Source organism: Pleurodeles waltl, chromosome 11, assembly GCF_031143425.1.
Source record: "Pleurodeles waltl isolate 20211129_DDA chromosome 11, aPleWal1.hap1.20221129, whole genome shotgun sequence".
Lineage (NCBI taxonomy): Eukaryota > Metazoa > Chordata > Amphibia > Caudata > Salamandridae > Pleurodeles > Pleurodeles waltl.
Genome location: NC_090450.1, coordinates 33,268,444 through 33,296,443, shown reverse-complemented (window position 1 = coordinate 33,296,443; position 28,000 = coordinate 33,268,444). Strand labels below are relative to the sequence as shown.

At 44.6% G+C, this 28,000-nt stretch overlaps 1 protein-coding gene and 1 long non-coding RNA gene across 2 annotated transcripts in view; one reads left to right on the top strand and one right to left on the bottom strand.

The window, feature by feature from the left end:
* Nucleotides 1-3: 3 nt before the first annotated feature.
* On the bottom strand, nt 4-26,614 carry LOC138265314 (uncharacterized). The gene is made up of 3 exons (XR_011199338.1): nt 26,566-26,614; nt 5,118-5,219; nt 4-1,393 (listed from the first exon to the last, which is right to left on the bottom strand). It is a non-coding gene; the product is annotated as an uncharacterized lncRNA (long non-coding RNA).
* Nucleotides 26,571-28,000, top strand: part of RNPEPL1 (arginyl aminopeptidase like 1) — a 92,240-nt gene continuing 90,810 nt past the window's right edge. Inside the window, exon 1 of the mRNA XM_069212922.1 lies at nt 26,571-27,988. Coding sequence (XP_069069023.1) covers nt 26,834-27,988 — 1,155 coding nt within the window. The 5' untranslated portion in view covers nt 26,571-26,833. The remainder of the gene's footprint in view (nt 27,989-28,000) is intronic.

The window sequence follows — 28,000 nt, the reverse complement described above, 5'->3', positions numbered from 1 at the left end:
GGCTCCGGAACAGATGAAATGTTTCTTGAGGTACCAAGGTTTATTGGCAGGCCAAGGCAGAAGGCAGACGCACATCCCAGTGTTACGTCTTACAAGCTGGCATCTTCTGCCCTAAAGCATATAAGTCATGCACTTATATATGTTAATAAGTGCTGTCACAGCACAACCCCAAAAGGGGACACAGTCCAAACATGGGCACGCACATACAAAAGAAATGCTGCATATACAAAACTTAAAGTCCATAGTGTAAAAATATACATAATGCAGTGTGAGCATGAACATGTGAACAGACAACAGGTGGTCCCTAAAGAAAAGGGGGCTGGGTTGCTGACTGGCTGAACTTAGTGTGATACCGAGCTAAACTTAACAACGTGGCTTGGAGATGTTTGTTTGTACAACTGGCATAGGTGTCAGAGAGGTCAGTAGGGAAGTCTTACTGGGATTCAGATAATGGAGGAGAGAATTGGAACTAAAGTATCATATCTATAGGTACATACATGTGAATATATATTTTTCCCAACAATATCTCCTTTTTGATAGTAATATACTTGATTGCAAAAACAAATATATATTATATACATTGAACAAGCATAGTAATAACGTATCAATAAAATACATATCTTCGGATAGCATTCCACATTTTGTTTAGATGAAACACATATATTGTCATCTAGATCTACACCTATGAGGTATTCATTATTTAAACATAGACTAAATGGTATGCTAGTGCCCAATGCATTCATGTGTTATGGGTCTATAGCCATTAAATCAAACATTTCTTTGTGCTTCCTCTACATCTTGGTGTATTCTAAGATACCTGTGGGCTAGCTCCTGCTCTGTAGGAGGTAAAACTTTAACTGCAGAAATCGAATAGCTGCTCTTACTACAGAATTGCTGGAGCATGGCAAAAGTTATAGATATGCAGTCTTTCTGTTACTCAGTCCTAAGCTACTTTCTCTAATTGTCAGAGAAGCAATGGCACGCAGTGTGCTGTCCTCTGCTTCTCCTACTGATCTGCAGTCGTTTTGTTCAGGGGCCACTTCATGGACCTGCCCTGCGGTGTCCTCTTCAGTCTATTTTTCTGCAGGTGTGACCATCACCCTTCTTCGAGATTATGTTGTGTGCTTCATTCAACTGCATCAGTTGGTGTCACCTGACACTTGATGAGGAGCTCTCAGTGTGGTTCTTAGGAATGGTCTGGTCTGTCTCCCCCTTTCCTGGTATATTGCGCTGCTCCACAAGTTGCAGGTGCTCATCTGTTGCAGGCACGTCAGTCTTGGTTGTTGTTGGTGCGGATCTGCACCTAGTGCCGTGAATCCACTCAGGACGTCCCTGTACCTTCACTGCCATCCGCGTCACCAGGAGTACGAGGTGTGGTCCAGTCCACCTAGAACTAAGAGAAACATCTTTTATTTTTCTCACCATGACCATGTCTCCAGCTTTAAAAGAATGTGTGGGCTCGGAGGACGGATGGGGCAAAGCTTCCTTCACCTGGTGATGGTGATGCCTCAAGAATGATGACAATTTTATTGCATAGTCAGAAATTTTTTCATCTGTCCACAGCAGTGCTGCTTGAGATGCTGGGAGAGGCAACCTCAACCCCACAGACATAGGCCGCCCCATCAGTACCTCATGGGGGGACAAAAAGGGTTGTCCTAGATGACATTGCCCTTATGGCATGCAGCACCAAAGGCAGAGTATCAGGACATTTCAGGCCTGTTGCATCAGTTGTTTTTGCTAATCTATTTTTTATAGTGGAGTTCATCCTCTCCACCTGTCCTGAACTTTGGGGGTGGTAAGGGACATGCAGTTTCCACTCTATTCCCAAACATTCACACATCTTTTGCACCACTGCAGCCACAAATTCACCCCCTCTGTCGCTATTAATACCCTGGGGGACCCCAAATCAAGCATCGCACCACAGTTGCCGCATCATTCTTCCTTGTGGGAAACGCCTCCACCCATTTTGAAAATTGATCCACACACACCAGCAAATATTTGAATCCATTCACTGGGGGCATACAGGCAAAGTCTATTTGGACATTGGTAAACGGCCCCTGTGGTACTGGTAAGTGATCATGTGTAGCAGGGGACCGGCCTTTAGTATGTTTGGCACAGACAAGACATTTGGAGCAGAATTATGCAGTGAAGGCTGTTATCCCTGGTGCAAACCATTCCTGTCTAATTAGCTCATTCATCCCACCTTGTGCCATGTGAGTGGGTCCATGAGCAAGCCTTGCAAAGGGAAGGAACATACTACGTGGAGCCACAGGTCTCCCATCCTGGTGGAACCATAATCCCTCATCATTTTGCAAACACTCAGCATCAATCCACACTCTTTCCTCAGCTAGTGTTGCAGACCATTGTGCTTCCTTTACATCAGCTAGCAACAATTGTCTCTGAATAAGCTGAATTTTTTTAATGCCTTTTGCCATTAGGGGCACCATCTGTACAGGCTGTAACATGCTCCCTCTTGCTGCTGTGTCAGCCAAGGCGTTTCCTCTGGCTATCTTGGTGCTAGCCCCTGTATGTGCCTCGCATTTTATGACTGCAATGCTGTTGGGTAGTAGTATTCCTTTTAACAAGTTCTTTACTAAAAGGCCATTTTGAATGGGGCGCCCTGCTGCTGTTATTAAACCACGATACTGCCACAGCTGGCCAAAATCGTGGAGAACTCCAAAGGCATAACGTGAGTCAGTTTAAATGTTAACAGTTTTCCCCTCGGCTAGGATGCATGCTCTTGTTACAGCACACAGCTCAGCTTGCTGGGCAGATGTGCCAGGGGGCAGAGCTGCGCTTTCAATTATGGTGTCTACTGTTGTTATCGCATACCCTGCTCTGTAATCGGTGTCTGTTAGTCTACTGGAGGAACCATCAGTGTACCACTCATAGTCTGCCTTTTCTAAAGGTGTCTGTTATAAATCTGGTCTGGGTGTGGTGCATGTTTCTACAACCTCAACACAATCATGGTCAGGGGTCTCATCAGAATCACCTATTGCAGGTAATAATGTTGCCAAATTAACAGGTGGGCATTTTTTAATGGTAATATTAGTGTTAGACAACAATGTGACCTCATAACCCGTGCGCCTGGCTGCCGAAAAATGCTGTGTTGCTGCTGATGACAACAACTGTACTGACTGTGGCACATAAACAAAACAAGGGTAGTCCATCACAATGGGAGCCGCCCTCTTTACCAGCACAGCGGCTGCCGCCACTGCTCTCAAACAGGCTGGATGCCCAGTCACTGCCGAAGGCAAAGTCACAGAGTAATGCGCAACAGGTCTTTTTCCAGAGCCATGCTGCTGTGTCAGTACACCATTTGCAATACCATTTTGCTCTGACACACAGAGATGGAAGGGTAGTTTGTAATCAGGCAGCCCCAATTTTGGCGCAGTACACAATGTCCCTTTCAGTTTCTTGAAACATTCTGCAAGTTCATTAGTCCATACAATGTTGTTGGGTGCATCTTGTAGTGTGCATTTCCTCAAGAATGCATCATAGGATCTGTACTCCGGGATCTACTGGCGGCAGTAGTCCATCACTCCCAAGAATGATGAAAACTTAAAGTCCATAGTGTAAAAATATACATAATGCAGTGTGAGCATGAACACATGAACAAACAGGTGGTCCCTAAAGAAAAGGGGGCAGGGTTGCTGACTGGCTGAACTTAAAGTGTGAGACCGAGCTAAACTTACCAACGTGGCTTGGAGATGTTTGTTTGTACAACTGGCATAGGTGTCATAGAGGTCAGTAGGGAAGTCTTACTGGGATTCAGATAATGGAGGAGAGAATTGGAACTAAAGTATCATATCTATAGGTACATACATGTGAATATATATTTTTCCCAACACGCACTCTCTCCAATTTGGTCTCTGAGCTGCTTTACTTAAACAAAATATAAGGAACATAAGAGCTTCTCCGTTGCTCGTCTTCCCACCATGGTAAGAAATTTAGGAGCGAAAGGGAACCCTCTTCTTTCCGCACCCCATTCCTGCTTTGCAACCACTAACATTTCAGGTGAGCTTCCTTATAGCTGGCTTGCATCTTGGACTCCCAGATGGAGGCCTTTCAGAAGCCTGTGGCAGTCATTTCTGCAACACCTCCCTGTGATGCTTCCACATCAGCCATCAAAGTATCCCCAGCCACTGCATCTCTGCTCCAGCATCATCTTCTAGCTCCGCACTCCCCTCCAGGTTGTCACTGAAGCTTACCTCGACACCGGACATGACGCCAGTGGTATGGTTACTGATAACACTATAACTTCTCATTCAGATTAATTAACACATCTAATTTTGCTGGTTGTATGCTCAAAACTAAGCATTACCTGCTGGAAGGTTCCCCTGACTTTTCTGATCCCTGTTGACTAAGACAATAGCAACCGGGGAGATACATTTAAGCCTACTGTGACCGGGTCATCGGGTCTCCGGTCACAACATTGGCCGCTGAGCCGCATCTGCAGTGCCCCGGGGGAACAACGCAGAGCAGCGACCCCCAGGATGTGTCTATCAGTCCGGATATCCGGGTTGATTGGGCGGGACTGACGGGTCAAAAGGTGAACACGGAGGAGGTGAAGGCGCACGACTCCAGGAAGCCGCAAGGAGTGAGGAGAACCCCGGAGAGGCAAGACGGGACGACAAGGGCGAGGAGAGCCGTAAAGACGAGAGCGGTGAAGAAGGCGACGGGTGGAGAGAGGTTACTGTACCCAAGGCCGTTGGACGAACGGACCCACCACGTCCCTGGAGGGGCGTGGTTGTCCCAGGTACGATCGTATCTCAAATTTAGTTATTTTCCGTTTGTAAGCCGGAACGGGAGTGAGGGGCACATAGCGGGGGAGGGAACCGAGGACCAAGTTCCAAGAAACGCGCAAGTGAACTGAGAGTGCATGTGCCTCTAACCACACAATACCCTTCCCAGATAGGGACTGTGAAGTACAATAGTCCTATGAGAGGAGCCTGAAAGTCCCAATATTCTTTTGGTTGCACAATAAACACTTATGGGCTATTAGGTTTCTAAGGCCAAAACCCTATCCGGTCACCATCCGTCACTACTACACCCCTTCCTGTCACCACCCTACTACTAACCTACCCTAACATAATCCCCAGACCTCTAATACTTACCTCTTTCTTTATTCCCGGGGTCCACCGCCGATGGTTGAAACAGAGCCACCCCAACTATCCCGATCTACATGCCACCGCGCCGACATCCATTAAAGGAAGAACCTAGAGAGATAGAGGAAAAGAACATTATTACCTGGACTAAAACCCCCAAGGAAAAGTCCTGCAAGAAACCAGAAAGGAATTAGGAGAGTCTTTAAAAACCCAGCGTAAAGAAAATAAAGAGCACTTGGGAAAGAGAAAGTGTCTCATGTATCTTTAATGCCTTAAAACTATCAGGGTCCCAGGGGGACCCACCACACCTACCCTGGATTGTAGTACTGCCATCTTAGCAGATCTACATAAGGCTAATGGGCTGGATATGTCCCCCGATACAGAGTTTTCAGTGCCAAAAGGTCCACCCAACTGAACAGATTGACTATACAGTCTTTATAAGGATAGCCGCAGAGCCGTCTATACGACTCCCCACAGAGCGGCCTAGGTCCTCACTGTTCATGGAAATTCTCATGGTTTAGCAGACCTGGGGATAGATGCTGCCATGCAAGAAAAGAGCTCTGGTGGGCTGTGTCAATGGAGGTCTTGGCAGGATGTCAGAATAGCTTTGAAGCCAAGCGGTCTGCAACCAGGAGGTGCCACTGGGCTCCCTACTATCTGCTTATGTGAACACCATTTAGAAGACTCTCAACTGATGGAGAATCTAAAAGGTTAGATGATCTGTTCAAAACGTTCTGTACCTCAGCCAATCCTGCAGAGGGGTTCTAAGGTCACTCGCCTTTAGCAAGGTAAGAAGCAGTTTGCAACCAGCAGCTCTAGCATCTCATTTTGCCAGAACAAATGAGGAAACATGTAACTGAATTACTCCAAGATTGATTGAATGCCTCAAAGCAGGTAATGCACACGAGCTCAGACACCGTGAACGCTCTGGCTTTGTCAATATGCTCTGGTATAGTTCTCTGCCACCCAATCTGAATGTGGACAACAGGCTTTTCAAGAGACGCTCAGGTGGAGCTCTTGAATATATGCCCTTTGATGGGCTGCACGGTTTTGGTGGAAGCGGTTTAAACAAAATTAGGGTGACGGTTAGAGCGCCATTTTTATCATCTTCCTAGTGACTCCACTCTCAATACTGCATGTTCTTGAGGACACTTGCCACCAGTTTGGAACAGTAATGCAAACACAATTGTATGCCTTCTCCTCCGCACACAACACCAAAGCCTCAGTTCTTGGAATATGCATACCTCAAGGGTCTGGTTGGGCATCAGCATTTGTTTCGTGATGATAGACTATAGGATCTTGGGAGATGTTGAGATAAACCAACTCCACTAAGACAGTAAGATCCGTAGTGAGACTGCTGGGTCTAATGACCTCTTGCATCTTTCTGGTACCCCCCCCCCCCCCTCATGAATGCGCATTAGATTTCTACAACTGTTGCAGCACATTCAGTAAAACTGATATTGTGGAAGCCCAAAGCAACTTATTTTTGCTGCCACTGAGGTCTTGCTACAATAGAAGCCTTCTCTGACCTGTTTGAAATCTGACCCGTTTCAACCACTCTGGTGACGCTGACAATGGTATGGATGCTTCATCACAAAGTTGGGAAGCCCATCTCATGACCTTCAGTGCTTTGTGGTCCCTGCAAGGAATAATCTACTTATCAGCTTGCTGGAGCTGAGAGTGATGAGACTGCCTCTAAAAGTATTCCTTACCCATCTGAAAGAAAAGCCAGTACAAATGCTGAGAGTGGACTCAGTCCTTGATGGCATTCTCAAGTCCGCACAATGGACCTCCAGCTCGAGTGTGCACGACCATGCCGTAACACTGGGGGAAAGCACTACCATAACAAATAAAATCTTCACTGCTTGGCCCATCTCAGAGAATTAATATTGGGGGAAGGAGAGAGAACCCTCAAACAGAGGAACCATATCCCACCAGGGATGGTATAATAAACTCTGGGGAATCAGGAAACACATTGATAACATGGGTAAAGTGAAACATGGGAACAGGGGACCTACGGGATCCCAGAAAAGATTTGAGTAGCCTAACTGAGCTTGACAAAGCATCTGGTACCATATCTAATGAAAAGTTTGGGCTACTCGTATTCCTGCGCATTTGCCAGCTACAGAACAGAAAACTACACAAGGGCTAGGGGCAGCCGACTCAGCCACAGTCTCCCAAACCCACAATCACCCACCAATCGAGGAACGGCAGCAACCAATCCTTGCACTATAGGGTTTACTAAGACCTCAAATGATGACTTTTGCTTCACAGCTCACTTGGCTGGTCAGAAGACCTACACCAGACATACCAACACAGCCTGGTGCAAATGGCAGAACAGCAAGAGCCATTCCACATATAGGAGGCCAAGGAATTGACAAACATACACTGCACAAAAACAGCATTATATAACAATAAAATGGCCATGTTTCTCTGACCAAGCAGAGAGGTGTGGTTTGCAAACCAGTTTGAAAGAGGCAGTGGAGCTTTGCCAGTGGGCCATTAAGACTGTCTATTGAGTATGAGTGGCAACTGTTGCAAGAGGTTACAGATCTGATCTTCCATACCTGGGGACTCCAGTGATAGAGCCGTTTGCAATGACATGCACTGTCTTTCAGACTACAATGTGTTTCCACGCTTACCTGCGATGCAGAGCATGTTGCAGAAAATACACATTTACACAGTGCGCATGATTTTGATTGCTGCAGATGGGCCCCGTTGACCTTGGCCTCAAACCTTGTTCAGTTGAGATGTGACCTCTCTATGGTCTTTACCCTTGCAGGACAACCTAAAAACTCATAATGAGGAACAGTTGTTCCACCCAAGTGCAAAACTCTAAATCCACAAGCCTGGAACATGAGAGCTTAACTCCCTCTTCTTGTGAACTTCTGGAGGGTCTGTTAGTAGTAACAACACCTCCGGCAGATAGATGTTTTCTAGCAGATTGATGTTGCTACAATCCCATAATTTCCCTCCAAACTCAAATGGTCCGGATTCTTCCATTTGCTGTACCCGTGGGAGAGGAAGATCAAAACAGTGGGATGGGTCAGGGCGAGATAGAAGCCATGTTTAGCTTTTATTAGTTCACCTGGTTCCGTATTCAAGTGTCCTGAAGTCTCTGACTTCCTGAAAGTGTTGGAAAGACCATTAAGGGTTTTATCAAAGGATCTTAACTTTGTTCCATCATATTCGTGGCCCGTGACCTCCTATATCAGCAGCAATTTCTTACTTGGGAGGTGGCTTTTCTTATGGTTGTTAAACCTGCCAAATGCGTCGGTGAGTTGCAGGCTCTTTTGATTTTACTTCTTTGGTGATATTTTTTTTAAACACTAGTTGGTCCAAAAGGTACAAACACTGATTCTTCATAAAGTGGAGAATGAGGGGACAAGTCTTCGATCAATACCTTACCTGGCTTTTTCTCTCTTCACCCTTTAAAAGGAAGTGGACAGGTTACATCGGTGACATCTCAGAGGCGCCTCACCTGAGACATCCACAGGACTCGACCAATGAGAGCGCAGATCACGTTTCTGAAAGCTTGGACCACCTGAGGATCTGGAAACAAGACCACCTCCAGAATCCTTTCTGTTAAACATTTGTTAGAAGTCGGCAGGGCGGCCTCCGCCTGAAGTTATTGGTACTCGCTTGACTAGAAATAAGTCTGGCACATTAACTTTCTTAAAGGGAGTCCCCGGCCCTTCACTCTGAGCGTGGCTACCTGTTCCCCTTTTAACTTCTTCGCCAAGCATCATAGCTTTGATTCGTAAGCCTGGACCCACCTGCATTTTGGGCAAGCTGTCCTCAACTTTTTTTCTGCTGTAATACACTATAACGGTATCCACGAGCATAATGTGGGATTGGCTCAATTAAGCAATCCGCAGAGCGATAATCTGGTTAAATAGGTGACTTGCTTTTGTTAACGTTTTCTGAGTATGTTCTCGCGGCTCAAGCACCCTTTTGAGAATATTGGAGTGTGCTATACTTGTGTTTGGCTCCGTTCCCTACACCCTTGGTCTCCATAAAGGCCAGTGCTTAACTTGTAAATAAAAATGTGCCGGTGCCCAAAGCCCTCCTCTTAAACATGCGGTTGCTGCAATTAAATATGGTTACACTGAATACTGACGCAGCATAAACCTGAAGCCATCTCGGGCCTCTTCAATCCATTTACAGCTCCCTCCCCGCCCCTTCAGCTCAATCTTGTAGTTTTCTGCTTTCTCCCATTGTGACGCTTTTTCGTTTTTCCCTTCCTCCGCCTCTCCCGTATGTGTCTTTTGCTCGCAGCAAATGTTTGAGGCAAAAGAATAAGCGTCGGCCCTCAAAAATAAGTGCCGGTGCTCAGCACCGGAAACAACAAGCACAAATTAAGCACTGATAAAGGCTCTGAAAGTGATGGGACTGGCGCACCTCGCATCATGTGCTGTTCCATTCGGCCACTGTCCTGTAACACTGTCCCGGATAGGGCCACCTGGTGCCGGTAACGCCTCACTGCTGAAAAGTTTCCTGACCCAGGTTGCAGCAAAAGGAGTGCACCATGGGCGTTTCAGCAGCACAATTGTTACTGCACACAGCACTCACACACACACACACACACACACACACACGCACCCGCAGCATCTATGTGACTTTATTCAAGTTTGAAAGAACGGGCTCCAAAGTTATTTTCTCTGAATTTCTTCTTAGCTCTTGGACTTTGTCTTCTGTTCACCCTAACACGATCCGATGAGATGTCCCACCACAATTCAGAATTATGTTACTTCTTCTTAAGTCAAATTACTCCCGGCTCCCTCGTTCTTAGTGCGTGCGTGTCGCGCCACCTCGTGGATATACTGAGAACTGCACACGGAGGTAATTAAACGAAAGCTTGTGAGCCCCCCACGCGCGTACTTGGAAAGTTTTGAAGTCTACAATGAAGGTTATGTTCGTGTGGCATTACATACCCAGGGCGAGTTGCTGGGGCCGTGGAGGGATGTTCACGTGGTAGAAACATTGAAACAAGCATTTGCAATGCAACGGGTCTCGCGTTTGCTCATGTTAGAGCTGATAGCGTTGTAAACACCTAACCGGACTTTTCACTCGTCATGAAACCTATCGGTAAAAGTGAAATAACCGGAAAAAGTGCAATTAAGTGTGTAACAGGGTCGATATTATGTAAAGCGCTCGACTTCTGCCAAGCGAGATCGCGCTGAGCAAATAGATAAAAAGTAGTCCACGAACCGGACGGAAAACAGCGAGCCTCGCATGTTTTCTGTACTTGGTCGATGCGCACGAGGAGGGCTATCCACCGGAAAAGGTATGACGTATGCGTGCCTTCCACTAATTAAATTAAGCAGATTCTAACAGGCAAGCCCACGAGCCAATGAAATACACTGACATGACGTGGTGGACGGGGCTCTGAGCCCTTTTTAATTCCTAAAGCGTCTTGCTCAGCGAAACGCATGGCAAGCGACGCAGGCTCGACCCTAAAAATGTACGTCAACCATTTGTAAAGCAGAAATGGAGATTTTGAAAAAGAAATAATAGGAGCGATTTCCCCTCCCCCTCTTTACTTGAAATTAGGACAATTTCAGGCGGTATGAAGATAAATTAAAGTCATTTTTACTTTAAAAATCGAGTCTCTCCCAATTAAATCAGACTGCTGGCATGTATGGAAAAGAACATTTCAAAACAGGATTATAAATAAATGGGGAAATTAGGGTTGTCTGCTATTTCTTCAAAATTTGCCTTTTAGGTGTCTATATATTGTTATGCATAGTTTTGGGGGGTAACATTGGTAAGAACTAATAATGGCTTTTCCCCCTTGGATGCCGAGGCTTTTCCTCCCCCAGTGCTGACCCCTCTTTTGAAATTTGTAATTGTATTTATATAGCCCTTACGACCCCTGACGAGGCGTCAAAGTGCTTTTTGGCAGGTAGCACGCTACTACGGATCCCAAAATGATGAGTTGTGGATTAGTAGAGGGAAATATGAGTTAATCTGAGCGCTGGACATGCAAGGCTGTTAGTTGGATTGAACAGAATAATGGAGGGATAGAAGAGGGAAGAATCTATAAAGTGTTATTTGGGAAATCATAGTAGTAAGATGAGGTTTGGGATGAGTAAAAGGAGAGATGGGGGAGGGAAGAGTCTGTAGAACGGGATTAGGGAGGTTATAGTAATAAAATGAGGTTTGGGATGAGTCAAAGGAGAGATACATGAGGGAAGAATTTAGTAGGGTTGTTTGGGAGATCATAACAGTAAACTGAGGTTTGGATGAGCCAAGGAGGGGTAGAGGAGGAGAGAGTCTAGGAAGGGTTAATTGGAGATCATAGTAGTAGAGTGAGGTTTGGGATGAGTGGAGGTAGAGGACAGATTGAGAGCGGTATAGGGTGAGACATCAGTGCATTAGAGAGAGTCAATTTAGTTTCCTCTTCTATAGTAGGAGTAAAGTAATAAATATATAGACACATGATTAAATAAAAAGGAATATATGTATAAGGAAGATAATATAGAGAGATTTAAAACTGTATAAACGCAGACTTTCAAGTGTTGCAGTATTTCAAAGCAATTTGTGTATTTTTTAATAACAAAGTTTTTTTTATTTTTTTTATTTCATCTTTTCTTCAATATTTCAGTAGTGAAGTGCTTGTAAATAACTTGTTATGGTAATATTTACATATTGTGATAGATAAAACAGAGACCTATAAGCATCTAATAAATGCAATGACCTATAAACATGTTAAGCATAGAATAATATATATATTTAACCGTACATAATATATAGATACTCTTTAGGCCTGCTTAACAAATGTATATATGTTAAAAACCAAAGATATTGTACAACGAAATACACGTATCTAGGTATATACATATAATCAAAATATAGATGTTTACATACAATGGGATATGCTGTAAATTACTGTTCGAGTATTGTGGTTATGTAGGAAGGAGCCAACTCTTGAGTAGTCTTCTGAAGATAAGATAGTTATCCGTAGATGTTTGGGGTATTTGCTTTCATAACTTTTTTCACAAGAGGTATTCAGGCCACAATTCTTGTATCCTATTTTTACCACAAATTGTGGATTAAATAATGAAAAAAGTGCTGTGCAAGAAAGTGTTTGTTTTTCCTAAAAGCGGCATCAACTATAGGTTTGCAGTGCTGAAATTATGCTCTTCCCAACAGTCTGGAACATCATTTGAAACATTCTTTCAGTACTTTTGCATTTTCCCAAGTGGTAGTCTATTTTTTTTCTATGTTTCATGGTCTCTGCCTACTTACAGTTTGTGGTGGAAACAGGTATGAAAGCGATGGGTGAAACCAGAAATCTATACATTACATCTCTCACAACTTTATGGTTGCAGGGACATACAGAGTCTGTTGTCCCAAAATGCACAATACCCAGAGACAACTGAGCTTATAATGGTATTTCATTGTGTATATATCATGCAGCAACTCATATGATAAAATATAAAAAATGAGGCATGTATATGAAGGAAACCTATACATGTTTTAAATTTTGCCAACTTAGTGAGTTTAGAAACAGTGGTTATTTGTACAGTTCTGCATTTGGGGTTACCCGGTCTATCGTGATTCAGAGGGCATTTTGCAAAATTAGTTCTTTTTTGCACACCAGCTAACATTTAGGAGCCATAAATGGAGAGAAATTCAACTGCCAATAAATATTCTACTATTTTATGTTCCCACACTTCAGACAAAAATACTACCCCACTTGTGTGTCTGGGCCTATTGCCCGCTACAGTACAAGAAAGGGCCCAACACGCGACGTGGAGACATCAAAATTTTGCTCATTCTGGCAACGTGGGTAGTTTATGGTATTTGGGCCACAGTTTGATGACCATCAAGGGAAACTTACCAAACCCAGACATTTCTGACAACTAGACAACCAGGCAGCACAGGATGGTGTGACTTGTGTGGACCGCACTACATTTTTCTACTCAGAGTGCCATGCAAATTTTAAACATTGGCTAAAATCACACATTTTTCTCACATTTGTGAAAATTAAACTCATTTTGGCAATTTGTGTAGCTGTGACATTTGGGCCTGGGATCGGCCACCTCCCAGGGAACCCTACTAAACCCAGACATTTCTGAAATCTAGACACAAAGAGAAATATAGGTTGGCCCGAGTTGCATGGATGACACTAGGTTTTTTCACCAAGAATGCCCTGCAAACCTCAAACCTTGGCTAAATACATGCATTTTCCTCACATCTTTGTTAGTGAAAGTTCTGGACTGACCAGGGATCCCCAAAATTCCTACCATCCACATATCCCACAGTTCCCCAGATAAAAATAGTACCCCACTTTTGTGACTGAACCTATTATTGATTGCGACAGAAACCGATGAAAACTGGGACCAGAAGAACTCAATATGATCTTCTCATGGCCCATGGTTTAATTGGTTCTGGTCTCACTTAAAAGCCTCATCGTAGATCAGAGTAAAAGAAGATGGTGCATAATGGTGCGACTGCTTTCACTTTTTACACTAGGAAATCAGCAACTTGCGAGCGCTGATCATCAGAGTCACACAAAAAAATCAGAACACAAGGGAAGCTCTTCCCTCACGTTCAGAATTTCATTTGTGAAAATAAAATCTTTCTGGTACTTGCACCAGAAGGATCTTCTTGCTCAGTGTGGTAGATGAACATTCACGTCCACAACCCTGTGAATGAAGGAAGTGCAGGGGACATGAATGGTTCTCCTGCCTCACTGAAGGAGTTAAAGAACTTTAAAGGCTTTGGTGTAACCTGTCTGCTATGGAAATGATGTTTACATCAAAAGACTGTACATGCCAATACTTAGCAGTTTCCTTGTGTAGACTCTATTTTGGTCTTGCTCATTTGGAAGCCTCAGACACACACTTCCTGTCTTTGTTAACTACTTCTTTTTACTCTGTGAGACACAATATGGCTCTCTCTGTAGAAGGGCTTGGTAGCTGTGAACTGTATGAATCTGCATGCATAGCCGCCAAGTTTCCCGGGTCCATATTTGATGTGCTGCTACACTCCAGAATTCAAAGTAAAAACCTGCAATGGGGAGCACATCACACATGGACTTGGAAAACTTGGAAGGTCTGTGAATGAATGGTAAAATTAAACATGAACATTCCTGTGAACAGGCTGTTGTAGTAAGCCCTGCCCTCGCCCTCCAGCTGCTCACTCCTTTTTTGAGCTTTGTTTTTGGATGGCGTGTCATGGGTGAAGTGGAAAAGGAGTTCATACCACTTTGCTTCACGCTCAATTTTTGCTCACCTTGCATGTGACCCCATGAATTTAGTTTCTTTTACTTTAAGGGAATATGTGACAAACTCTTACAGAATGGAGCTTTCAGGGCATTTCTCCATCCATTGTCTCTCCAGTACAGATAATATTGTTTTTTGTAGCATCAAAATAATTTCCACTTAGCTTCTTTTCAGCTGTGTTAACTATTCTACAATGTTTCCAGTAGCACAGCCTCTGAGTGTGAACTACACAGGTGTCTTGTTCTTCACAAAATGGTGCAAGGTGGACCAATGCCTGTGGGGGTTCACTTACTCTAGGATCAGCTCACAGACCCGAGGGATGGGGCCAATTGTTTTTTATTTTTAAACTTTGGTGGGGTCCTTTGGGGCCCAGACACTTATGCCTGGGGGCCATGGTGTGCTCACCATTCCCCATTATGTGGTCCTTATTTATTTTTTTGGAGAAGGGATCATGTGCATGTTCTGTAATGGTGACTGCAAAGAAGAATATTCTCTTGGGGGGGGCAGCCAAAGGCTTCAAGTATGGCTCTGTGTTCACAGTCTACTCTATGCCAATCCACACAATCCCATGCTATGCCACTCTACTGTACGTCACTCCATACTGCTCCAGTCTCCCCCACCTAACTCTACACCACTCTACTCCACCTCACTCTGCTCTTCGCTACTCTATTCCATGCTACTCTGCTTTACGCTGCTTCATGCCACTCTACGCCAATCCACAGTGCTGCTTTATGGCACTCTACCCTATGCTACTCCACATCCCTCCACTCCTCTCTCCTGTACACCACTCCACTCCGCTCTCTACACTTGCCCACTAACTTTTAGCCATGCTGAACCGCAGCCACACTGCTGCACAACATTGCCAAAAAGACATTGGTAAGGCCAATAGCGCTCATATAGGAAAGACCTATTGGATTTGCCAATGCTTCTTTGAGGAAGCGATGATTAGACTATCCACATCAATGAAATCTCCTTCAAGGGTTTGAGATTTTCTTTGTAAGTGTGGAGATCAGTTTCTAGCTGCTCTGGTAACTGCTGCATTTATCTTCAAAGCAGGCCTTTCATGTTTCTCCATCCGTATAGACTATGGCTAGTACGTTTCACGAGTTTATGGATCAACAAAAATGACAGGTGCACATCACTGCATTGTTTCTCTAGCAGGTACTGGGTTCCAAGACGTCATTACTTCTAACAAACAGCTTGACATACACGGTTATTAATAGATTCCTCAGAGGAATGCTCGCCTGTGTTTCATCTTCTTTATTTGAGCAATGGCTTGCATACTGTAAAAGCAAGTTCTACACCTTCCAAAAGGCTGAATTGTTTTCTTTACGCTAAAAGATGGAATAATAACCGGACACTGGCTGAACCAACTAGAACCCCACTCATTTTCCTTCTCTTAAAGATAAAGAATTTAGGACATCTGAGGCCTACAATTCCCTATGTATTTCTCAGCATAGTACACTCCATAAATGTGCTCCACTCTGCACTCTACATGCTATAAATACAAACGAGTGAGATATTTTTTCTCATCTACTGGCAAGTCATCCACTGTCTTAAGTGCCCTCGATTATATACTGTTGTTTTTTTATTGTGGCCTACTTTCCTTGATGTGAATCTTTTACGCCTCTTTAGCTTACCTAATAGGTTTCAAGTGACCTACTGTTTGCATGATTAAATGTAATGTTCTGTCTGGCACCAGGTCATCGTCAGCGGCTCAAATGTACAAAACAAACTGTGTACTGTCTAGTTTGTAGTAGCTTCCTTTAGTTCAGAAATCTCCGACTCTAATAATGTTGTTTTGATTTTGCAAAATACTTTTTTCATATAATGCCTGCTATTTTTTTGTGAGTTTATGAAATGCACCAAAAATTGAGATTTTCCTTGTTATTTTCTAAAGTGAAAGATAAACAAGCACTGGCCAGGGAGTGGGCCGAAAAAGATATAGACACAGAATGCACATTTTAATGTACTATCAATATGCACTTCTCTTTCACAACACAGAATGAAATAAAAATATTTGTGTACCTTCTGTTAGGAGTGGATGACTGACATTTGGGTAAAATGCCTTTTGATGTCTGCACACTGACCTGGAGTGTTTTCTCGAATAGGTCTGCGTTATCATGTGTGCATTTTTTTCAACATATTTTGCAACTATATACAGTACAAATTATAAGATAAAAGAAGTAAAAATGCTGCAGTCTGCAGAGGGCGTCATGTGCTCTCAAAAGAAGACATAACAAAGGAATTGTCGCAGTACTTCACCCACCTGCATGGAATCCCAGCCTTTGCACTGAAGCACATTATTATTTTTATGTGAATTAGCGCATGTAATCAGGAAAAATGCCTTCATGCAAAGTGCAATACAGTCAATGGAGCCAAAGGCCCATGCTGTAGACCAGGCTTCGCCAACAAGTAGCTTGTGAGCTACTGGTAGCTCTCCAGCTATCTAACAGTAGCTCTCCTGTGTCCAGCCTACTAAATTCGAAGCTTTTGCTTGATTTGAATTATTATATGTACACCAAGATTGAAAAGGAAGTGTATTTGAAATGAAAATGTGTGTACTTTCAGAACTGATAACCTGATGGTTGAATTTCCCAAATATATTTAAAACTGATATTTGAGAGATAAATCATGTGGCGTTGGGGAGGTTTATTACTCATATTATTACCTTGGTGCTGGGGGCATTTAAGCTATGGCTGTTATGTATTACCCACGTAATTGGCAAAGCCTTTTTTTTTTATGTTAGAGCTAACAATTCCTGCCTGATGCAGAGGTGATCACTGTGGTCAATTTTACATTAGGTAGCCTCTAACATAATCTTGTCTGATGTGGTTAATATTACAACACTAATAATTGTAGTAGCTCAGAATGATTTTTATTGTTCATAAGTAGCTCTCATAAAAAGAAAGGTTGGAGTCGCATGCTGTAGACTGTTGTGGGTGGAAAGAATAATGTGAATGACACTTGAACAGACCATGGACGAAGAGGATTGGCCTAAAGTTCTATTTGTATGTGTTTTTATTTATGATTTTTTTCTTTATTTAAAAAAACATAAAATAGAAAATACATTTTAAATATCTAATAAGGATACCCTTCTAATGATACTTGTGAATGCCATTTTGCCCAGCTCTGAGAGCTTCTCTGTTGTTTAACAAATAATGTGTCTATATGGGTTTCAGGTTCCCTCCCTATTTATTTGGGTGTAATTTGCTTGAGTTACTGACCTGTCCTGTTTTATGCTCCATAGTGGGTTAAGCTAAAATCAACAACTGGACACAATAATTACAAGGTGGTTGAGGCTTTTTCCACCCTTTGCCTCCCTTCCTGCACTCAAATGTTTAGGGCATTACTACTCGAGTGTTTCTCAGCCTTTCCGTGATTGGCAGAAGATGAATTCCTCTATTTCTGGTACATAAAGAAAAGTGGTTTTGACTTTAAATTATGGATGTGCCCAAAAAGAGATGTGTTATTTATAGCATTGCCAGCACGTGTGGTACGGCTGCTTATAAGAATAGCTATAATAATGTATGTCACAGACTCAATACTTCATTAGAAACCCTAGAAATATAATCAAAGGTACTTCACAGAGTCATTTGTCAAGTTTCACAGAGTGAATGTGCTGGTAAGCACTTTCGCACGTTTGATGTGTCTGTAATTTTATTCCAAAGACTCAAAAATATCGTCAAGGTAGATAATTATATAAATGTCCAATAGAACCCCCACCCCTGTGCACTGAACCACACAAGCGTCTGCCAAGCATCAATTATATAGCCTTGTTTTAATATTCAGCTAGGGGTTTAGGCTACCTTTTCACCTGGATTCCATTAAATCCCTGGCACCTTTGCATCATCTCTGCAGACGAGGCATAATGTCGTTTTTTTTTGTCCTGACCACAGTCGGGTGTCTAGTGAGGCCCAGATTGGTATAGATTCCAATGTAGTACTTACTCAGTGCCATACCTGGGACACCTTTCCCGCTACTCAAAGCGAGGCCCCAAGCACCCACTTTTGTGGCTCAGAGTGGTATAATCTCCTTATTCAATTCAGCATACTGGTTAAGATGGTAAATGTTAACTGCTATTATCGATTCACTGATGAACTATCAGGGTGCCTTCAGGTACTGCTAAGAGAATGGTTTTCTATCTAGTATAAATAGTTACAGACATGTATGTAAAAATTGTATTGCTCTATTTTCAGTTCATCCTCAACTTCCAGTGTGAACCTGTACAGATGTGTATGTAGAACTCTTATTGCCTTGTCTTCTGCAACAAGTATTATATGTAGCACTGTCATTCAACATGTATACTTAGATCTAACGCTGTCTTTTTGTACTTCTACTTAACAAGTGTGTTCTCCTCATCGCCCCGGTATAAAGAGCTCTCTACAGGATTGCTTGATGGTACATTATAAGTACTTATTGAAGAAGCAACAGCTTGCAAAATAGTAGAGTGATTTTATATGTCCTTTGCAGAAAACTGTATAAACAATCTGCCAACTAAACAAATAAGCATTTGCAATGGAATAGGTCTCGCATTTACTTGAGTTGGAGCTATTGGCATTGTAAATTCATTATCTGACTTTTTTTTTGCCACATTAATTGGTCAACTCTGCCACATATTTTGGCCCTTTCTGCCATGTAATTCCAGTGGCCCTGTACATAACTAAAGGGCTAGTAGGCATACTGGATTTTTTTTTTTTTAACAAAGCCCTAAAAACACAAATTACATCCAGGTGCAAAATATATTTGCTTAGCAGTTGGTACAGGTGACATTGCCCGCGGTGCATCAAATAAATAATTGTCCCATAGATTTTGCACAGGTGAAGCTTTTTGACTTTGTCAATGCTTGTTGATTTTAGGCACCGGGACATTATAGCGTTTTGCTTACAATTACAGGATAATAAGCGGACGCCGAGACTCAAACCTGATTTTTTAAGTTTCTTAGTCTGCTGCTCTGGCTGTTATGCCACATCTTCTCTAGAAGCAAGTTGCCCTTCGGAATATATGAGATTCTGTGGTACCCTGAGTGCGTATGCAACAGTGTGCGTGACTAGGTGACGGCAATTGTGTCTGCATGCAACTGCATCCGGCAAGAACTTTATCACCAGTAGACTAGGGGTGTGAGATTTAACAATGCACGCATCCCTAGCCAAAACGACCACCATAATGATTCCAAAAATGCCGAGAGTGCTACATTAAAAGGGACTAGATGGGAGCAGTGCTTTCGGGAAAAGAGGGGGAGGTTTGGACAACTCCATTTATTGTAGCAATTAAATGGCCACCCATGTTGTTACTCATACAAACCTATCTATACAGCTCTATATACAAAGCTACATTCAAAATTCAGTGCTTAATTTGAGGCAGTGGGGGGCCCGCACTTATTTTTGGGGGGCCGTCACTTTTTTGTTTTTTTTGTGCATCAGGCATTTCTTTGAGGAAAAGACACACACGGAAAATACAGAGGAAAAGAAAAATTAAACAGCGTCACAAAAGGAGAAAGCAGAAAGCTGCAAGTGAGCTGAAGGGGCAGGGAGTGGCTGTAAATGGATTAAAGAGTCTCAAGATGGCTTTATGATTACGCTGCCTCAGTATTCTGTGCTCGCACATTTAATTGCAGAAGCCACCAGTTTCGGAGGAACGTCTGAGCACCAGCATCTTTTTACTCACAAATTAACCACTGGTTCAAATAATTGCACCATCTGTGTGATATCTACAGTGCAGCATTACATTTTGTCGTTCAAATGATTTGCATTAAAATATTGTTGATGTTTCACAAGAAAAGAAATATCTGCACCTGAAATCTCTTAAAAACATTTTGAGTTTCCCTTTTAAATTGGCTGCTCTAACCATGCTATGGCAACAAAGATATCTAAAACGTACACAACTGGAGGGGTTATAAAAGAGAAGTGTTGAATTTCAGCCTAACACGTTTTTTCTCGCTGGGAAACTGCAGGTAGTGAGATTTTCCAGGCTCACATTGCAGCTCTCTCAGGCACAGTTGAGAAACACCTTTTGTTTTTCACAATACCTTTCATAGGAAAAAAAACACAAATTCCGTAAGAGGGTCGTGAAAGCAGAATAGGTCTGTGCAAGCCACTTGTACAAGCATCAACTGTAACTGACTACTTTACCAAGAAAAAAAGTATTTATTAAAGATCTAGGGCAACGACAATGAACTCCAAGGGGAGAAGGGACAGCGAACAAGGGCAAAGGGGGAAGCAAGGAGGTGTGAGCCGGGAAGAGGCTAAAGGACCACGGGGGGGTGGGGGGGAGTGATAAATTATCTCCTGATAAGGCAACTTACAACATCTAAAAATTGAGAGTACGCAAAGAAACGGGCTAAATGTTGGTTAAAAGAAACTATAGAAATAACTCAAGAGTTACAGATCTTCGACCATACTTTGCATCCCGTGCATAGATTTTATTGCACCTTTTCCACATCTCAAAGTGCATCGGTTCTCTGAACAGTCCTACTCTGCCCCCTCCATTCCCGTTCATAACTGCAAGAAGCGCCGTGAAGCAACTTGCAATGGAATGTAAAGTAGCTGAATATATGAATGCGGTTTAAAGCGTGCCTGAGACACTTGCTTATACAGGGAGTGCAGAATTATTAGGCAAGTTGTATTTTTGAGGATTAATTTTATTATTGAACAACAATCATGTTCTCAATGAACCCAAAAAACTCATTAATATCAAAACTGAATATTTTTGGAAGTAGTTTTTAGTTTGTTTTTAGTTTTAGCTATGTTAGGGGGATATCTGTGTGTGCAGGTGACTATCACTGTGCATAATTATTAGGCAACTTAACAAAAAAAAATATATACCCATTTCAATTATTCCTGGAGCTATAAACGTCATTGCTTTTATGTTCCTGTTTGCTCATTGTCTGTGGCCACAAACCTGAGAAGAACAGGCTCTGTGATCTTCGTATTGCAAGTCCAACTTGGCTCTCACAGCTTTCAGGGTCCTCTTTCAGTCACCTTGAAAATCTGTATGAGAACACGGTCGCCCCTCCTTTGCATTTGAGCTGCAGCTTTATTTAATTATTAGACAGTTGTTCAAATACATCGGGTCTATTTCCATATTGAGCACCAATTCTCAGTCAACTCTTTTGTTACAGTATGGGATTCTCACCCTACAGTACAGTCCGCAGGACCAGAACTCTAATTTGATTTTGTTATTTCCACCCTGGTAGCCAGAGATTTATTCTCTTTCATTATCTGGATCGTTCCCCTATGTTCACTCCAACATTTTTTCAGTTCGCTCTGTCATGGTCAGTAAATTTATTTGAGGTTCTGTATAGTGTGAGGCACAATAAGTTGACAGTAGAGCTGTTTACATCAGGGTGAGGCGAGGAGAAGAACACACTTGTTAAGTATGAGTAAAAAAAGAGAGATGCAGATCGATGTATACATGTTGAAAGAGAGTGCTACATATAATACTTGTTGCAGAAGACAGGCCGATCATAATAATTCTACATACACATCTGTACAGGTTCACACTGGAAGTTAAGAGGAGTTGAAAAGAGAGCAATAAAAATTGTACATACACTTCTGTAAATATTCATACCAGATAGAAGACCACTCTTTTAGCAGCACCAGAAGGCATCCTGATAGTTCATCAGTGAATCTGCACTCATAGTTAACAGGTAACTTCTCAACCAATATGCTGAATAAGGTGATACCACTCTCAGCCACAAAAGTGGGTGCCTGGGGCCTCTCTTTGGGTAGCAGGAAAGGCGCCCCAGGTGTGTCTTGAGTCAGTACTACACTGGAATCTAGCCCAATCTGGGCTCACAAGATACCCGACAGTGGTCAGGACACACAAAAATAACATTATGCCACGAATGCAGAGATGATGCAAAGGTGCCGGGGATCAAATGCAATACAGGTAAAAAGGTTGCCTAAACCCCTAGCTGAATATTAAAATACTGCTATATAATTGATGCGTGGCAGACGATTTTGTGTGGCTCAGGGCAAAAATGCGACGCCGGACCCCTCTCTTGTTTTATGGTGACACCTAGTGGCGATTAAGGTTACCTGCCTCATTGGGAATATATCACAAAAGCAGCCAAACCTGCTTTTGTTATATAATTAGGTTAAACAGTGGCAGCAATGGGACCTGAACAAAGTGAGATCTAAGCTAAATGGCGCTTGACAACTCTTGAGAAGGGTTCCCTCTCACACAGCATCTGCTTGATTGACGATAACTATGCCCATGTACCTCTTCAAGGCCTCGCTGTTCTTTGCCCCATGCGTCCTCAGCCTCACCCTTTACCTCAACCATCACTCTCTAGTTAGCAATCTACTCTGCGGCATTAGGCACCAATGCAAAGCCATCTGCATACCCAACTTGGTCCTGACTGCACCCCCAGTAGTCAGCCTTGCCTCACCTCATCTCCATTAAGGTTACCAAATGACTCAGTGTCATCAGGAACACCAGGCTCCAATACTGCCTTTCCTTTTACAAATCATGGTTTTCAAGAGTGCAACTCTGCTTGGTTCGGTTAAAATGAACAAAGAATAAAACGCTCAAATCCATGAGCTGAGGACACTAGCTACAATTAATGCAGTAGGTGAATGGGCCTCAGAGCCCATTATACCTATCTTTTATTACTCAGTTGTGATAAGGAGGAAAGGCATTCCTTGCTTGCATTAGGGCCAAAAGCACCCTTACTACACCACAGCATTACTGCTCTGCCAAATATCACTCATCAGGGGTCAAATTAACGCAATTAGATGCTTGTGTCCGCATTCCCGCCCAGAATATTAATGCCATGCAAATCTGAGCTGAGCAACAATTATCTACCTTGTAACGTGCAGCCTGATGTGTAAAGACTTTGTCTGCCAGTGCTGATCCGAGGACACCTGATTGTCTCAGTGTTCACATTCGCTGCTGCAGCCGGTGCCCAGGGTCAACGAGCAGTTGTGGGTCTTACTTGGGGCAGGGTGCTGGGGGACTGAGCATGCTATCTCCAGCCCAGCAACAGTGTTGCTGGGCTGGAGAGAGCCCTGTGCGCATGTGTGTTTGGCGGGCCCGAGATGGCCGGCAAAACACACATGCGCTTTGAAGGGGGCGGTGCTGAGCACTCCCCCTCACACTCATCACCCCCGTGGCCCCACCCCTCTGGAAAAAAGCAATAATAAACTAAGTTTATTATCGATTTCTTTTAGCGGTTTTGAAGCTGCAGCTGCTGGCGGGAGGGGGCAACGATCCTCTGCCCTAATAGAGGAGCTGCCCTAGTCACGAGCGGTGGTTCCCACTAGTAGCGACCAAGGGGCCTTGACACCTGGATTGGTTGCTCCCTCAACCGCTTGTCTCTGTACTGTTTGGTACGACAAGATGCCTCTCTTCTGTTGTTTGGTGTTGCACTACCGCGCCAGTCCAATGTAGGCAGCATGGAGACTGGTGGGTGAGCTGCAGTCTAGTGTCCCACACTGCACCTCTGCTAGCAGCAGACAAGCTGAGAAGGGATCCTATTGTGGCGTGGAGTGACTTAGGAGCTCTAAGAGGCAGCCCCAACCCTGGTCACTGTAGGATTGCAGCCCAGGATCCATTATTATGTGAAGTAAGTTTGTCGTTGAGTTGAGGGAGCTGGGCACTGTTGTGGTTCCTACACTGCAGATGGCAACAGCTGGCTCTTCCAGGTCTCTGTGCCAGCCCACGACGATGGGTGTTCCTGCCCTTCCCTATTTCAGAAGTCCCCCATATAATGCTGAATAAACAGGCACATATAAAAGATGGTTTGCTCTTATGAAGTTAGATGGGACACCATTCAGAGCAACTGCATTGTCTGTGAGGCCTGTCGCCATAGTCTTTATTTATTTACAGATTGTATGATCTACATGTAAAGGGCCACTTGAGAGTATTGGCTGAGTGAGAAATTAAATATTCTGGAAGTCCAGCATTGACTTGTTCACATTCCCAGTTGAATATCTGCGCTCCCAAGTTTCCTTGATCCGTGCTTGTGCGGCTCATCTATTCCATGTGTTTACTTTGCATTTTGGTACTTGTAGTCATGTTCATTTCATTATAAATTCACAGCTACAAGTGGCAGAATGCAAGCAAAGACTGGATCCTCTTATCATGCCTGAATATTGCATACTTGAGCACTCTGAATCCTTTGCATGTTTAATCTGGACTGGGTGTTAGTCACTTACGGTCTCATTTCCAGTATAAAGCCCTTCATTTCCACAGGGTCTCGGGTACACAGTGACAACAACCAAACCTTTAGGTACGAGACATGCGAGGTATCTAGTTTAGTGTGTGGCTGATAGCTTTGGCCAGTGCTGCTGCATTAGCCAAGAGCACTTTAGATTCTAGGACTTATATGTTGAATAGTCACATTCTAAGGCTGGGCTTAAAAAGTCCCAGAATTCAAAAGCAAGTACTAAAATGCAGGACTCTCTGAGTGCCACGGATGACGTGTCCACTTGGCAGCAGTTAGACAAGGGCAAAGGCCACGTCAACTCATAGGATCTGCCTGTCCTTGAAAGGTGCACATCAGCAGGAGTGTTCCTTAGGTACAGCAAAGCTCTGCCACATTCCCCAACAAATGTTGTGAATGAGTCTATGTACAGCTATCAGAGACAGTTTGGAACCTCACTTTTCATCTATCCCAATGGTAATGGTTCCGTAGAGATAACACTGTAAAAAAAGGAAGTCAGTTTGTGACATTAATAGCGAATTGTAACTGTTTAAAAAAAAAATAATAGCACAAAAAAGAATATTCTCTGAAATGCATTCCATTACACGGAAGTCATACTTAAGTCCAGTCGTGATAAACTGTTTTTCAATGTGTCACACGCAAGACACTAAAATGTCACACATAATCTTGCTCAAAACACGAAAACATCACACATAGGCAAACTGAAAACTTTGCAGCTATGACTTTAGGTTCTCAAAAAATTGAAAATAGTCAGTGTCACTGATGACAAACCTTATCCTCACCCTCTCCAGTGAACTCAATCCTCATTGTCTCCTCCTCAGTGTACTGGGTTATGCTCAGCATAGAGGTCTTCAAACTGGGGGGTGGGCTCTCCTAGGGGGACCTCAAGTGATCCCAGGGGAGCGCCAGGCTTTTTCCAAAAGCATTATGCTGATATCAATGCTTAGTTTAAAGTAGAAAAAATAAGCAGCTGTGTACCACTCTGTATTGGGCCATCACTAACATCCTTTGTCATTTATATTCTGGCTGGGAGAAGGTGTCAAAGGAGAAGGGACTCCAAATATTCTTCAAATCCTTTTACACTTTAGTAAGGCCTGCCTGACCAGAATAGTATGCTTGGCAATCATGTATGACAGTGATTCCCAACCTTTGGTCTGGCTACCCCGGGGGGTTTGCAAAACCTCCTCAGGGGGTCTTTGACTGCTTAGAAAATTAAATAGTATAAACAGATTGATAAAGAATATATAAATAAACGGGCTAAATATGAAACTGAAAATGTTAAAACATACTGTAAATTTCAAGGAACTTGAAACTGGAGGCTAAAAATTAAATAAGTATCCTCAGATTGATTTGTGGGAGCAGTGCGGACGCATCAATCAAATTATAGTAGGGATGATGTGTGGCTTCAATTAAATTTAGAAAAACTTCAACCTTCCTATTACAATTTGTATTATGTTTTTTAATGTATATTAGTTTGCAAGTTAAAATGTGTTATCATGTGTGTATGTGTTTGATGGAATTCTTGTTTCTGTAGTTTTTTTTGCGTATTGTTTGGCAGTTCGATTCATCAACAATGTTTAGGCCTGGGTCCCCGGCTACTAGTAATGAACCAATGAGGGGTCCCCGATTTCCCACAATGATTCACTGGGGGTCCCGGGTTCCAGTAATGATAATGTGGGGGTCCACAGAAGTCAAAAAGTGGGGAACTACTGATGCACGAGACTGCATTTATTTTTTTAAACGGTAACAGAACTTAACCACAACGTTTAAATAGGTCTTAATATTTATGGATAATTGTGGAAAAATTCTGAGGTGGGGGCGGATGTTTTTTTTTTACCTCTCACTGGGGGGCGCGGATGTATAAGTTTGAAGGCCACTGCTGAGGCGTCATCCCTCTCCCCACAAGTCTGCCCCTGCCCTCCTCTCTCGCCCCCGCGGCCTCACCTCGGGGTCCCTTCGATGCACCCCTCCCTCTGGCCTTGGTTTTATACCCCATAATGGTGTCTCTCTCCCCCCAGCCTCTCCGCTGCCCTCACACCTCTCCCCCGGCGCTCACCTGCCCTCTCCCCTCAGGCCTCGGCTGTCTCCTCCCCCCGGCCGCCCTCGGCCTCCTCCCCCTCCCGCCTCTCCCCGCGTCACTTCCTGTTTCCGCGAGACCGGCCGGCTCCTGCCCGCAGCGTCCTCCGCCGAGCGCCCCGCATCACTTCCGCCGGCCGCCCCTGCTCCCCGGCCGGCCGCGGCGGCTACGCGAGCCCGCGGCTTCTCCGTTCCGAGCAGGCCTCGCCGATGGATTTCACATAGCGCCGCCCCGGCCGCCCCCCGCCATGGCTTCCGCCCCGGCCCCGGGTCTGTGCTGCTGTCGCCGCCGCAGCCTGGCGGTGCCCCCTGCCCCGCCCGGGCCCTTCTCCTCCGCCCCCGGCCCTCCGCTGCCGGCGGACGTGGCCTCGGCCTCCAGCTTCCACCTCTTCCGGCTGCGGCACTTCCACCTGGGGCTGGAGCTGCGGCCCGAGGCCCGGGAGCTGGCCGGGGTGCTGGTGCTGGAGCTCAGCGCCCTGCAGGCCTCGCCCTGCGCCCTGGTGCTGGACACCCACCCGGCCCTCGGCGTGCGGGCGGTCCGCTGCAGGATGGGGCCGGCCCGGGAGCGGCCCCTGCCCCGCTTCCCCCGCTCCCCCCTGCGGGCTCGGGGGGGATCCGCCGCCCCCTCGGCGGGGGCCACCCGCCTGCCCGACCCTTCTGCACTTTCCGGCGGGCGCTGCCGCTCGCCTGCCCCCGGCACCGGCGATTGCCCCTCACCTGCCGCATCCGTGAGAAACTGTTCGTCGCCTGCTCCAACGGGCAACACTTGCGCCTCTTGCCCCTCGTCTACCCCCTCTGAGAACTGCAGCTCTTCTCCCATCAAGTATTGCCCCACATCTGCTCCCTCTAGTGCCACCTGCCACTCCCCGGAGTCCTTCAGCAACTCCTGCCCCTCACCCTCCGCTGCTTGCCCTTCACCTGGTCCTTGCCCATCGCCTGCCCCTTCCAGCACCACCACTTTCTCTTCTGCCCCGCTGCCACATTGCCCCCCATCTGGCGCTTTCATGCCTTCTGATTCTTCGTCCCCTTCCTCGCTTCTCTCCCCTGGTTCCACCCCACTTTCATTCCCCTCCACCGCTTCCACCCCAGTCTCTGCCCCTTCTTCAGATTGCGCGCCCTTGTCCCCAGCTGCTTCTGACCCATTCCCTTCTGCTGCTTTGGACAGTGCCATGTCATCTGACAACCTCTACCACCCTGCAGCCAATAACACGTCTACTTCCTCGGACTGGCTAGGTGAGCCCACAGATGCTTCCTCGCACTCCACCTCTTCCTGCCCTCTTCCCTTCAGGGTGGATGCCTTCACTGACTACGGCTCAGCACTCATCATCTCGGTACCAGCCGCCCTGCAGCCACACGAACCCTTCCAGGTCATCATCCAGTACACCGCCAGTGATGGTCCTGCGGTGAGTATTGGG